Raw genomic sequence first — 15,234 nt, 5'->3', positions numbered from 1 at the left:
TACGAATATAATCGAAATAATAAAAAATTTAAATTACCACACAAAAAAATATCAAAATATAAGAGTTAAATTGATTTAAGAATAAAATTCAAGAGTCCAATCGAAATAATGAAAAATTTGAACGATCATTTGAAAAAAACATAAAAGTACAAGACAAAAATATTGTGTGAAACAAATATTGGCTTGTTTCACACAATATTTTTATTAATAATCATTTTTTAATTAGTAATTATTCCCTATGCAATAAAAACTTACTAGTAATTAATGAATCATTAATATTAAATTTCATGCAAAATAGGAAGATATTTTTAAAAAAAAATTATAATGACTACCCTCCATGTGAGACATAATTACAAAGACAATTTCTATAATTTGAGAAATTATAGAGATTTTATATGAAGTTTTAAATTTATATCAATTAATATTTTTGACATTACAGTGATTAATCCAGTAGTTTAGGAGTTCTCTTTAGTTCCTAGGTTTGGGGCTTGAACCAATTGACCTTGCTTATAGGATACCCAAAGGCACCAAAAGAATGGTGAATATAGAATTTAATAGAGTTTTAACATGACACTATGATCAGACACTCATTAGTGATTAGTTACATAAAAATTTATAATTCATTTATTTTTATAGATTCAAGATTCTTATCTTGAACGTAAACTTATGCCTAATTATATAAATCTTTTGTGAGAATCAAATAATCACATATATAATCATTAAGATTGTTAATTTCTCTAATTTGATAAATTACAAAACATTTCTAAAATTTTAAATTTGTATTAGTCAATCCTTCTCTCCCTCATAGATTATAGTTAAATTTTTTAAAATATTAAATTTCTTGTTCATAATATATCATAGCTTCGAAAAATTAAATAAGAAATTTTTAAAAGCAATGGCAACACATAGATAGAGCGCCGTTAAATTAAGAAGAATATGCTAACGATCATATAATGCCATCAACTGAGGGTCCAAAAAGGGCATAGAAATCAGAACGGATGGCGAAACTTCCAATTTCCAATGACAGCCCATCATCGTCGCTTCTGTCTCTTCCAGCCTTTCGAAGTTTTATCTGGCCCACTCATGTCCGGCTTCGCTTCTTCGTCTCAAGGGACTCTGAAGACTCATTCTCAGGTAGCTTTCTGCCTTTCTCTAGCAATTTTTACTCGAATATAGAATTATACTTGCATGGCTTTCAAGATCCTTTCGCTTTGGAAATGGGTTTCTGTTAATTGAGTGTTTATCAGGCTGGAAATGGCCAGAGGAGAGCGTCACGGACAAAGGAGATTTGGTTCAATGAAAGCAGCCAATGGAAGGCAAAGAGAAGCAGTTCTTGAAGGCAATTCTACATTGAAGAAACCTCAAAGGTCTTTATCAGAGGTACAATATGTTTCCTTTTTGCGTTTCTTGTCTTGATAAAATTTGCTTTGTCTCTGATATTGCTTGCAATTCAATAGAGATTGTCTCCAAGAAGAACAGAGATTCATCGGCTGAGGAGGGCGATCAGTCAGTCGAGAGAATCTGGGCTTGTTGACGCAAGGAAGATGGTGAGGGATCTGGCTTCAAGAATGGAAGAGTCCAATTCCAAAGAGAAGGCTCATAAACTGGAAGGAGGTGAAGAAGAATGGGAATCGGCTGTTGAAGACACAGAGAATCATCATTACGCAGAAGTGATGAGAGAACTGGAATTTGTGAAGCAGGAACTGAGCAAGCTCAAGCTTGAAATGGCTTCCGTTTTGGAAGAGAGGAGTACAGCAGAGAACGTGACTGAAGCATCGAGTTCAAAAATATTGCCTTATTTAAGCCCTGCAGCTGTCTGGAGGAAGGAGATTGAAGAATTCAACGAACAACAATTGCAGGTAGAAGCCATTGACGCTCATGGAAAAGAAGAAAAGGGTGAATTTTCATTCGCAGTGGAGAACGCGAGGAAGAAAATGAACGACATTCTCCAGGAAAGTGACCGTGCAAAGAAGATCGAAATGGAACTTGCTGTTATAACTTATGATGTGAAAATGTTGGAGGACGGACTGAATATGGCAAAAGAAACAAAAAAGAGGGAATCGGAATCTCCATTGGAGTTACAGTCTGTCATTGAAGAACTGGAGGCGGCGAAGAAAGAACTAGAGTCGACTAAGGAAGAAGGATTTCAGTTCACGGCGTCGATGGACGTCATAAGAAACGAGCTCAAGCATGTCTCGGAAGAACTGGCTCGATTGCAGAAAACCGAAGGAAACATAGATGCGAGTGTTCAACTTCTGAATTCGAAGCTTCCCAGAGCAAATTCGAAGCTGGAATCCGTTTCTGCGGCGGAGGAAAAGGCCACGACGATCGTGTCCAATCTATCGCTCTCTCTCGAACAACTGAAAACGGAAGCCGAGGCGGCGAAGAAGGAGAAGGAGCTCATCTCCGAGCAAACATTGAGCATGAAGGCTGAAATTCAGAGAACCGAGTCACAAATTGGATTAGCCGAGGAAAGATTGCAGGCGGCCATGCGAGAGCTTGAAGCTGTGAAATCATCAGAATCAACGGCTCTTGAGAATTTAAGATCGTTGATAGAGAAGACGAACGGAGCTAGGGCATCTGGTTCTGCGTGTCATCACAGCTCGACGACAACCATCTCGAAGTTCGAATACGAGTACTTAACTGGACGTGCGGTTGGAACCGAAGACATCGCAGATAAAAAGGTTGCAGCGGCTCAGGCATGGATCGAAGCTCTGAAAGCAAACGTAAAGGAGATACTGATGAAAACTGAACTGGCTCACAGAAAAATCAGAGAACGAAAGGTAGAGGAAGAGGAAGAGGAAGAAACCTATAAAACAGAGAAGCCGCTTCCACAAAAGAGAGCGGTTGAGACAGAGAGACAGATTTGGAGGGAGAAAACCGATGGGAGACAACCGGGAACACAGAAATTACAGCTTCAGGTGAAAGGGAACCGCAATTCAACGGCGTCGGCAAGAAGAGGAAGGTCCCGGAAAACTGCATCGCCGGCAACTCAGCATACGCCGGGATTGGGTAATCCTTCCAGTACCAAGAGAAAAGAGAAGGCATTGCCAATTCTAGCAAGTTCCTACTATAACAAGAGCGTTAATAAGGACCATTGAGCCTTTGGAAGATGTTCAATGCCCTGCATCTATGGGATTCATTCACCAGATCTCAGTAAAATAAACTGGAATTGAACATGAGTTGGGCAGCAGTGCTCTAATGTGTGAATAATTAAATTTGTGATTTTGTCATTTTGTAGCTAAGTTTCACTAGTTCACCTTGTAAACTTTTTTCATGACATTGAAAGCAAATTTAACGTCACTGCAAAGACGCATAATCGAGCATATTTGGCAATAACTATTGTCACAAGACTAGCCTTTGAGACTCGGCCAGCGAGCATGTGATGGCCATAAGCACGAACACTTAGGTCAGCCTATCACGCAACGGGGTTAAGCCTACTCTTTTCCTTGAGAAATGCTGTAGTTTGTCTGTGTTTATATGTCCTTTCAAGAGAAGAGGTGACGATGAATTAGTAACCCAATCAACAGTTCCTGTGAACACTGGATGTGGATGGTAATTGTGCTTAATCTGTACCAGCAATTAGGTGCGTGCAGGTTTGTCTCCAATGACTCAACACTTGCTACCAATTTAGGCTACAACACTACCAACCAAATTTTTTTTGTCTCATAGATGTACTTACATTAATCTAAATAGGAAGAACTAAATCAAGGATCATATAAATTGTTCAATGTGACCCATACAATAAGTTGAGAGATAAAAACTATGGCCAAATACATATTTTAACTAATGTATTTGCATGTTTAATTTTTATTTAGACACATGAATTTTTTATTATTTCAATTACACCTTATATACTATGTAATTTCGAGTCAATTGCACAACATGTCACAACTGATCTATAACGTGCAATGCACTTGTCCTAAAATACCCAAATTACCCCCCACACGTATGCCAATAAACAATCTCAACCATAATTTCTTCTTTTAATGATCGACGCCGAGATAGATGAAAGTTGTCGGGAGGCGACAAGCAATGGTGAAGGTAATAGATGTAAACCGTCGTTAGTCGGGGATAGAGAAAGGTGAAGAGGCAACTTCACTGATGACTTCACCTTCTGCCTTCCTCAACTAACAATGGCTAATAGACTCAAGGAAGACAAAAGGCGAATAGGCCACTTTGCCAACGACTTCACCTTTTTGCCTTCCACTTTCCCTGATCGATGACAACCTACACCTACAGTCTTTTTCTACTGTCTCCCAACAGCTTGCACCTATCTCATTGTCGACCATTGAATGAAAAAGTTGTGACGGATATGGTGGTCGGTTTGCACTCTAGTGAAGGATAATTTGAGTATTTTAGCACGTATGTATTGTGCACGCTAGATCAATTATAGCGAGGCGTGTAATTGACTCGAAATTGTATAATTTAGAAATGTAATTAAAATAACAAAAAGTTTGGGTATTTAAAAGAAAAAAAAAAGTGCAATTACAAAAATTAAAATATGTATTTGGCCTAAAAACTAAGGAGGATGGCAATAACAGATTTAAGGGACTGACTAGCTACCTTATAGGAGAATACCTCGTTAACCTAGAATTGTGATAACAATCCAAGAAATCATTTCAATCTGATCAGCATCTTTCTACAAAGTTATATATAAGCATTAAGGCACATGGGTAACTTATAAATACTACCGATTAAGGTATCAAAGGGAGGTTTGCTCATTCATTTTGTATATGTAATCTCTACAAGATCTTGCTTTATCATTATATTTTACTAAAGAATAGGAGATCCTTCCCGAAATATATACACCCTAAATAATATTCTTTTGTGGTTGAATATTATAAATATCAGAGAACAACTGTTGGTGTGAGAAGCCTACTAGTCATTTAGCTGTTGATACCAAAAAGTGTTCTTGGTGATTTATAAATTATTAGGTCTATTTCTTGTGCACAATCTTACTTTTAATTTATACTGTAGATACAACATTCAAGTCACAAATGGACAACCCCACAAATACAAGAGTTACTTCAATTGTTTTTGTTAATTTTAAAATGGCGGTTGTTGGTTAAGTAACAAGATAGGTTGGAGACAAGAAATTTAACGAGGACAAGGGCCAAGGGGGGGGGGGGGGGGGGGGGGTGGCCATGGGGAGTTGGTTAAAGATGTGAGAAAGAAGCAACAAAAGGGTAGATAGATGATTAAGGGTTTACCTAAAATAGCTTTAAAAGGGGGTCTTAATCCACCTCATGATTGGGGACCAAAAACTTCAATCCAACACTACCTCTTTATACTTCCTTCCCCAGCAATCATCATGCAACGGCCGTTTCCCCCTTCTCCTCTCTTGACTTCAACCTTTTCTAGCTAGCTGCCGTGTGTTGTTTATCCTCTTTGTTGCTGGGCGGCCACATTCTCCACATTCATCATCAATAACTATAATATAATGATGCTTAGGTAGCTTAGCTTAAGTTTAATAATTATTAATGTCAAGATACCAAAGCCCTCCCATTCCCATTCGATCAATTGGAGCAGCTTGCTATTTTCACACCATAGCATATTAAGTTCATGGGGTTAAGAATTATACTCAAAATTTAATATCTCAATTTAATCTCTCATGGCCTGCATCCAATCTACAGTGGTCCCAAGCTGGTTTTATCATCACTTGTAATATATCTAAAATTATTGTACTTAGCCCCCCAGGGTGTCCAAGCGATTTTTGCAAGGGTGAGAAAGCCTGGAACCTAGGTTCGAATTCTCAGGCGATCGCTTATTCAAATAGGTTGAATTTATCTTCTTTTCTCAAAATAAGATATTAGGACAAGAGTATTCGCAATGATGCATAATTAAAAAAATAATATAATAATTAACAATTAGTGTGAAAAAACTTGGAACCCAAGTTCAAATTTTTTTACGGTCGCGCTTATTCGAGTATATTGAATTTAAGTCCTCTTCTCAAAATAAGTTATGGCAGGGACATTTGTGATGATGCATAATAAAAAAAATATATTATAATTAACAGCTAGTGTGAAATTCGATGATGGTGACCATTACTCAATTTACAAGGAAAGTGTTGAATGTGGTATATTTGGGCAATGGTGGACGGAACAGAGGAAAGTTTACAGTACAAGTATCTCAAAAGTAGGGATAGTGAAGCAATGCGAAGAATAAGGAACAGTACAAACAATGGATAGCTTGTTGATGTGGCGTTATCGAATTGGCTGACGTGGAGTGTTATTAGTGACGTGGCTTGTCAGACTGGCCAATTACCATAGGAGTCCGAGCTGGAATTGTACTAACCGTAGAGTTATAACCGTGCGTAGGGAGCGCGTGGGCTTAGAATTGGGCGTCCACGCGTTCCAGGCTGTTAAAGACGGTGCGTGGACGCACTCTTCTGTTGGCCTCCTCCTCCAACTAACGGTTTCGGATTCCACCTCACGGTCCCCCCCACATCAAGCAAGTTTTCTCCCTGCCAGATGGGAGTATTCACTTGCTCCCGAGCTCACTTAGACGCCCAACTCTCACCATTATCTGATTTCCACGTGTATAATGGTACGTACAAAATCTGATTTGGACATTTAATCCTTTGATTTCCGTGGTTTGCGAAGCACGAGATTGTAACTTCCCAGGTCTTTATATATCGCGCCTACGCTTCACGTTGCAACTGCTCACCCTTTCTTCCATTCTTGATTCTCCCGGCGCAGAGGCTTGTGGCTCCAGAAGGTTCTCTTGATTAATTTGTTCTTGCTGTTGATCTGGAATTGTATTGTTTTGATTTTCTTTGAGCTTCTTCTTGATTGATATTTCTTCAGATGTTGGCGTTTAATTTAGAAAGATCTTCTGAATTTTATCTTAACATGTTGATTTCGTCTTTCTTGTAGCAATAGTGCTTGAGTGAAAATGCAGAAAGAGGTCCGCGGCGGTGACAGCCATGACAACAACAACAAGAACTCCACGGACTTGTCACAGCAAAATGCGCATCTCTCTCTTTCACCGGAAAACCAGTTAGACGCCATTGATTTCACTTCATTCTATCCCTCAATGTTCGCTCCGAATTCGCCTTCCCTCTCCATTACACCGTCGGATTGCTCCTTGGATGATGATGGCACGAACTCCATCGCAACCGATAACCGCCTCCATCAGGCACGCTTCGTCCTGGAGTATCAGCAACTCTACAACCGATACACAATGTGCCTCGCTCATCTCCAAGAAACACTCAAAGAAGTCGACGCGCTTCGCCAGGAGAATGACAATCTCCGAGTCACCAATGCAGATTTGGTGAAACGCTTAGGTCTCTTGTCTCAGAGCACAATGCAAAACTGCCTTCTCTCCCCTGGTCATCCACCAGCCTCCTTCATCAGCGACTTCAATCGTCTTAATGTGGGAGGCACCATCGGTGATCGTCGCATCGCCGAAGAAGTTTCTAATATCAGTCCGACGAGCGTGATCGAACACAATCGGTTCGATCGGAGGAGTACAGAGAGAGTTACACTGCCAAAGAGCATTTCCGTTCGTTCCAGTGGCTACCTGAAGATGACTCAACGTGGCGGAAGCAATGGAGGTCCGAGTCGCGGCAATCGAGTCAAGAGTCCAATTGTAAATGGATCGGTGAGTCACTAAATTGTCTTTTAGCGTCTTTTGCGTGTGATAATCTTTTGCTTTCCATCTTTCTCCTATGTTTGGCGTGCCAGAAAATAAAAAGAAAGCAAGAAGAATAGTGATAGATTGAACTTTAATTCTTTTTTCTCAGTAAGAAAGAACTTCTTTAATTCTTTTCATTTTGGAAATCAGAAGAACAAAGAAATCGACATGCACCAAATTAAGTAATTCATTTCCTGGTTAACTCAGTAAGAATTAAGAAAGATGTAGGGAGGCGTGATTTGGTTTTCCTTTTCTGTTTAATTGCAAATGTAAAATTAAATTTGTTTGGTTGTTTTGCTAATGTTTGGTGTGGAACAGCAAAGAGTGTATGTGCCTGGGTCCAAGAGAGAGGAAGAGGCGCTCGAATTCGAGGTCTACAACCAGGGGATGTTCAAGACGGAGCTGTGCAATAAGTGGCAGCAAACCGGCGAGTGTCCGTATGGCCAAAACTGTCAGTTCGCACATGGAATCACGGAGCTACGTCCGGTGATCAGGCATCCACGTTACAAAACTGAGGTTTGCCGGATGGTTCTCGCCGGCGACAACTGCCCTTACGGCCATCGATGCCACTTCCGGCATTCTCTCACCGATCAGGAGAGGCTCTTGGGCCCACTTCAACTGAATGACCTGAACGGTGCAGATATGCAGGCCTAGGTTATGCTTGGATGTAGATAATATCGTAATCGGGTCGAATAAAAAAGGAATAGTAAAATAGTAAATAAAATAAAAAAAAAAGAAAGAAAGATTAATATCATAATGATATTTTTTTGGAGAAAAAAATATAGGAGTGGCGCGAGAAATGGTAGATTTCAGCTAAAGGGGAGGGAAATAGGGGCCAGAGGGAAATGTACTTTTTGTAAGTTGCGGTTCTACTCATTTTGTTATTCTTTTTTTCTTTTTTGTACTTTCATTATTCGTGTTAACAAACATTTGGTTGAGGCGTGAACCATTGACCAACCTAACGAACAAACCCTGTGCAATGATGATGACCTAGTCGATTTGGTACGCAATGTTCGATTACAGTTTTCAATTTCATGTTTACTGTTTTCCTGATCTGCATGAAATCAAAGTACACGGATATGCTACAACGTGCATCATTTGATATTCTTGATTCTTGATTTTCCGTTTTCCTTTCGAATCATTTTAATATGATGCATGATCTGATGGAAATTATAAATGTTGTTAAATTGTCGTACGTACTACATAAAATGTGCATATGCATTTTTTGAATGCTTTATATAGTAATAATATAGATGCATCTCGTAAAAGGTAGACGAGATGCCATTATGTATAGGGGACTTGACCGTTCCAAGAAGTTGTAAGAATGACGTTTGGGAATGAGAACGTATTGGGCACCTGAGGTGTGGACCTTGAGGCGGATGAAATTTTTAAGGCCAGAAGTCCACCTTCCACGTTTGAGATCTTCCCCCACATGCTGAAGAAATTGGGTCAGTGTCCATCTTGGAATTTGTTTGAACAATATACTTAAGATTTTATTTTGGAGAAATCATGCGTTATTCGCATGTGTTTTGCCCCATTTTAATGGGATCGATCGCTGCATAAATTGGATAAAAGAATAGATTAAAAAGTCGATAAATGCTATGTGATAAAAGAATGAATAAATACTGTATGGTTTTTAAAATAGATATGCTATACCTCTTTCTCTTAGTATAGGATATATTATACTAAATTCCTTTTCATCTGTGACCTTCTTGCCTTATGTTATTTTTTCTGCCATTGCTGATCTCTAGTTAGTTCTTCGTCGTTAGCAATTCTTAATCAACTTTTAGTGTAGTGGTTTAAGATCTTGAGATGTCTCCTTTATTTCTTTTTCTTCTTGTCCTCGACCTTTTTTTGGTTTGAATCTCCTCAATATTTGCCTCTATTTCAAAAATCTTATTGCCAAAGAACCTGTGGTGGTTGTCCTAGGTATTAATTGAATGGTTTCTTTGTCCAATATAGTAGAGATCTTGTCACAAGTTATAGTGATTCATTTAGACACTAATTTAACAATTTTTTTTATCTAGCGTGGAAGAAATATGAAGTTGCTCTGAAAACAATAACAAAACCGATGAATAATGACATAAATTACGAAAACTTAAGTTAAAATGATAAGTCAAATAATTAAAAAGACTTAAATATTTTTTTGTATATTGATTTCAATATCTAAGACCGTCCGACATTACTTGTTTGAGGGTGAGTTTTTATTTGAAATATTCTACTTTTTATTTGTATGTGCATAACACATCACATCCTAGTCTAGTACTTGTTCTTATAATAATTTGGTTTGTAAATTTTATATGGAGTTTTTTCATTAATTGTCGATTAATAATAATTAATTCAAGTTCATGACTATGATTTATTTTAGGATAATCTTCTATTAATATCTATGCTCTATAATATTATATAAGCCAATTTCATATTTTAGTGTTATAAGCCTTATCTTTATAAAAAAAAATTAAAAATTAACTACATTAATAAAATTTGCACTCATAACCTCTAAATAATAATTAATTTCTCAAATAATTTTAATTCATTTTATTTAAATTTTAACTAAATAAATTATAATTATCAAATGCCATTTTTATTTTTTATTTATTTGTTATCTCAAATCTAATTCTAAAGGCATTTTGGTTTCAAACGTAGAGTTTAGAGTCCGAGTCCAGATCCACCTTATGGGCCTTATATTTGGAATGTTTTGGGCCAAAAGCCCTTATATCCTTGTGATCTTCAGAGCATTTGGGCTGAAAACAAGAAAAAAATATTTAAAAAAATTAAAGATCTTTTAATGTTATAAGTAGTTTGGGCTTGTTAGAAGTTTGATCTTGCTTATTGTTCGTTTGTGATCATCCCATGGGTATAGCTTTGGTAGTGAGTTTTTATTTTTTATTTTTTTTTATTTATTTTTTTTTTTGGGGGGGGGGGTGTCATGGTGAATTACAATACAAATGTTTAATTTTTTTTGGTAACCGTTAAATTTTAATTTTTGTTTTATTTTAGTTCTTATTAATACGAACCCAAAAATCAATTCGTCTTAAAATTAATATAAACTTACAATAAAGTGATTTTGAGTATCATCATAGTTTTTTAAAAAAAAATTGATAAAAATTTTAAAAAGAAAATGAATTGTGACGAAAATCAAAATTTAGTAGTTATGATGACAAAAATTAAAATACAAAATGAAATATAAATTTAAATGGCTATCGATGTAATTTATCTTTTTTTAAGTCAAATTATTAATTAAATCATAAATTCATTTTTTCCTATGTCTTGAAATTTGTCACTAAGTGGAGAAACAAGACCATAATAATGGGCTAATGGCTAAGTTAGGGATACAATAAAAGTCAAAACTAATTAATACAAAAGGTTAAGTTAATCGAACAAATTAAAACAGACATAAAACAGTTTATTGACTCAAAATAAAAGACCCAACACTCTGCTCTATCTAAAAACACACAATCCTCATCCTAGAGAACTACTTTTATTTGGAAGGATTTCTTACTCCCAAAAAATGAGATACTTCCTCCAAAAGAATGAGACGTTCTCTCGAAAGAGAGGCTAGAACCCAACAAATATTTTCTTTTATTTTTGTAAGATATATACTTCCCTTGTAAGCTTGTAACCTGGCTAAGCACCAAAAGACTTTGCTTCCCCATGCCATGGTGCTCCTCCCCTCGTGGCTTGTGTTGTTCTTTGTCCTCTTTCAAATATAAAACAAGTACAAAATTAGAAAATTAGTAGTCTTATAGTAACATTAATGTTTCAAACTAAGCAATTACCAAATGATAGCTAAATACATGTTTATATATATATATGGCATATAAATTAAACAGAACAGAAGAACAAATTGAAAAAACAAAAAGAATAATCTCTTGGTCAAAGTTCAGTAAGGGAATGAATAAATAAAATGATGTGATATATATATATATATATATGGAGGCAGCAGTAGATGATGATGACAGAAGAATAGAGGGCACAAAGGAGTGAGATGCATATATATATGTGCACCCTCATCATCTGTGCCCTCTATCTTCTGTCAACAGTATCAGCTCAAACATATATAGAGAGCATATATATATATATCTGTATAATATAGCTTCCTTGTGCACATGGTGATCATTCTTCCACTGCAAATATGAAGATGATACATATATACACACATATACATATATAGCACCAACATTGCCCCCTCTCTCTCTCTCTTTCCATTGTTAAAGAGGTAGATAAAAGGAGAGAGTAGAGTTGATTTGGATGCTCCATTGGGGCTTCCCAGGACCACTATTTATAGGCAGAAATGTCTCCCTTTATTTAAAATGGCCCACATGAACAAGTGGAACATCTTGTATCATTAATTAATTTTATATAACAATTTTCGTTGTGATAATTATATCATTAATTATTTTAGGCTCTTGCAAGGATGGGTTTAGCATCAAAATATTAAGTAAATTTAAGAGTTTGTGTGCATTTACTTTTTGAGAATTATACTATTTAATTATATAGTGAGTGTGTATGCATTTACTTTTTGAAAAGTATATTATTTATATGGTCTGATTAATAGATAGGTAAAATTTATGAAATTTATGGCAAAATTATCTTTCATGATGGCTAGGTAGGATTCTAGGTAATGACCAATCCAAGATTTTCAAATATGGAGAATTTGGGATGTGAGCAATTTTTCTAATAATATAAGAGAGGGTAACGCTTATTGATAAATAAAACACTTATTGTGTCGTAATTAATTTCTTACCAAAAAAAGATATGATAGTACTTTAATAAATATAGAATCCGTCACCACCATGTCCTTAGACATGATTAGACATGAATTTTGAGAAAAATATTTATAATTAATTTTGATAAGTTATTCTAATTAATATTCTTGAATTTATATATCACAAAGAAATGTACTTTAAGAAGGGAGGGGATAAGGCTTCTCCAAAAGAGGAATCATTTATTCGACTCTTCTATTTCTCTTCCTTTCCATGCTTCTACTTGTCATCTTGCTCTTTGGAGATGGTCGTCGGTCCACATGAAACTTCCCCGATCAGGTGATAATGATCTCACTTTATCTCAGGTCAAATTTATAATTTTGACTTATTAATTTTATATTTTTTTATGTGATTATTTAAATGTTAGGTAAATTTTCATTGTTTATTTCTATTTAATAAAGTATTTATTTATTTATTCATAAAAAAGAATTAATCAATTAATTTTATATTTGGATATATTTGTCTGGAACTCTGTAGTCTGTATCACCACCACTTACTACCGGCCGTTTTCCAAAACAGGAAGGAAATGGGGGGGGGGGGTGGGGGCGGGCGGCAGCGCCGACTTTGAACTCGTCCTCACGCCCCCAATCATCCATTCGTATCCCTATCCATACATACACTTAATCCGAATCTTTCCAAAGTTAGTATGATCGGAACACGCCAAATAGGGGACCATCTCCTGAATGTGTCCATAAACCATCCATTCCTAACGTATGGGATAACTTTTTGTTTCTTTTTTCTTCTTTTGTAAGTTAGTATTATCGGAACACGCCAAGTATGGGACCATCTCCTGTCTGTCCTCAATGTGTCCACCATCCATCCATCCATGAGCCATCCCTAACGTATGGGCTATTTTTGTTTCTTTCTTCTTTTGATTTTTTGCTATTATTTAGATGGTTAAATTTATATATCTTTTTAATTATACTTTTAAATTTAATTTTTAAGTCAATTAATCTTATGTGTTTCAACATTATGCCAATCCAATTTTTTCTTATCCTAACATCAATCTGTATTTATGAGTTAATTTAAATCAAACACTTTTATGCATAAAACAAAATATAAAATGAAATGACAGAATATACATTATATTATATTCATATCAAAATATAATAATTAAATTAATTATAAAATATAAAATTATATATATAATTAAAATAATAAAAAGTTTAATTTATTATAAGAAAATTAAATTAATTAAAAAATATTGATTTAAAAATATAATAAAAAAGTTTAATTTGTTACATCAAAAAAAAAATAAATTTAAAAATATAATTAAAATAATAAAAAATTGGTTAGTGGCTCTTTGCCAGGCGTGCCAGTCAGCCAGCCAGCTGCAATATCTACAGGGATAGCCGTATCCTAATGTAATCTTTCTTCTTGTTGCTTTCCCAAACTAGTTTTAAATTTTAAATGGTGGATTTTGGGAGTATATTTATTAAAAAAAAAAATTCAAGTATTTTATTTTTAGATAAATTGTAATAATTATATATTATTTAGTTGATAATCTTAGTATCATTTTGATAGAATTAAAAAAAAATTAAAAAACAAAAATTATAAATTTTTACTATTCAAAGGTTTAATTAAATATATATATATAATTTTTATATATTTTTTTTATACTTTAAATAGTGCATAAATCTGAATTAAAGAAGAATTGCAATTAAGAAAAAGGAGTCCAAAGATATTGATTGAAGGGTCATGTCATATATACTATTATTATAATAAAAGTGAAAGAAATGAAAGTAGAGATTCGCTTAGCGTTTATATAATATTACAATGAGGGAAGGAATAAGTGTATGTATGTATATATATATATATATTATTTAAAAAAAATTGGAAGAGGATAGGGGAAATGTCAAATCGATGTAAGGATGGCAATTGTAATCGAAATGGTGAGGAATTGAATTGAAATTGAATCGGGTAATGTTGTTAAAAATTGTTTAATTGGGTAATAGTTTGGTTTGGGAAAAAATCAAATACTATTTTAATGAGAATGACTTGATTATAGTTTTCACTAAATTCAAAACAAAATTTGAACCGAATATATATATATATAATAGATATTTATTTATTTAATATATTATATATACATATAATATATATATTGACTAATGTATTTTTTTACAAGTATTTAACTAATACATTACAAATATATAAAATATTTAATATTTATAAAGCAATTAACAAATAAAAATAAATTTAATTTTAAATTATTTTATTTATATCAATCAAATAATTATATCCAAGAAATTTGAAGTTAATTTGTAACTTTATGCAAAAAAAGGTTGGACACCAAATCCAGTACTAATTTGGTATCCAATAGTGTTTTACACCAAAATTTTCAACACTAAATTAGTGTTGTCTCCCATGTGTAACATCAAATTGGTGTAAACAAAATCTTTAAAGAATATTCTATAAATAAATATTTAATAAATATAAATTAATTTATTTACCTTAGCATAATATAAGAATAGAAAGCATTTTATTTTTAAGCCATGTTGTTGTTTTTATTTTAAATTTTTTTCTATTTTCATCGTGTATTTTTAATTTAAGTAAATAGAAATGTTATTGCTTTTTATGATATTATTGAGTTTTTGCATTAAGAATATTCTCTTTCTATTAAGTAATTATTAAAATAAAAAACTTTCATATCCATAAACAAAAATAGTTCATTTATATTAACATGGTATTTATAAAATATATTATATATTTTAAAATATATTCAATATTATATTCATTTTATAGATCTTAATAAAATATTTACATCGATATATATTTTTTATAAAAAATTAATTTATATTTCTAATTATTAATCAAAATATGCAAATAT

General features: G+C 34.0%; 2 protein-coding genes across 2 annotated transcripts; both read left to right on the top strand.

Annotated features, from left to right (window-relative positions):
* Positions 1-998: 998 nt before the first annotated feature.
* On the top strand, positions 999-3,101 carry LOC127810006 (protein PLASTID MOVEMENT IMPAIRED 15-like). Its single transcript, XM_052349221.1, has 3 exons — positions 999-1,134; positions 1,238-1,380; positions 1,458-3,101. Exons 1-3 carry the CDS (start codon positions 999-1,001, stop codon positions 3,099-3,101), a joined length of 1,923 nt encoding a protein of 640 aa, XP_052205181.1.
* A 3,569-nt stretch (positions 3,102-6,670) lies between these two features.
* On the top strand, positions 6,671-8,847 carry LOC127810227 (zinc finger CCCH domain-containing protein 14-like). Its single transcript, XM_052349572.1, has 3 exons — positions 6,671-6,720; positions 6,879-7,605; positions 7,957-8,847. The coding sequence occupies exons 2-3, from the start codon at positions 6,898-6,900 to the stop codon at positions 8,290-8,292; spliced, it is 1,044 nt and encodes a 347-aa protein (XP_052205532.1). The 5' UTR covers positions 6,671-6,720; positions 6,879-6,897; the 3' UTR covers positions 8,293-8,847.
* Positions 8,848-15,234: the final 6,387 nt, after the last annotated feature.

Source organism: Diospyros lotus, chromosome 9 (assembly GCF_014633365.1).
Source record: "Diospyros lotus cultivar Yz01 chromosome 9, ASM1463336v1, whole genome shotgun sequence".
Classification (NCBI taxonomy): Eukaryota; Viridiplantae; Streptophyta; class Magnoliopsida; order Ericales; family Ebenaceae; genus Diospyros; species Diospyros lotus.
This window is presented reverse-complemented; position numbering and strand designations above follow the sequence as displayed.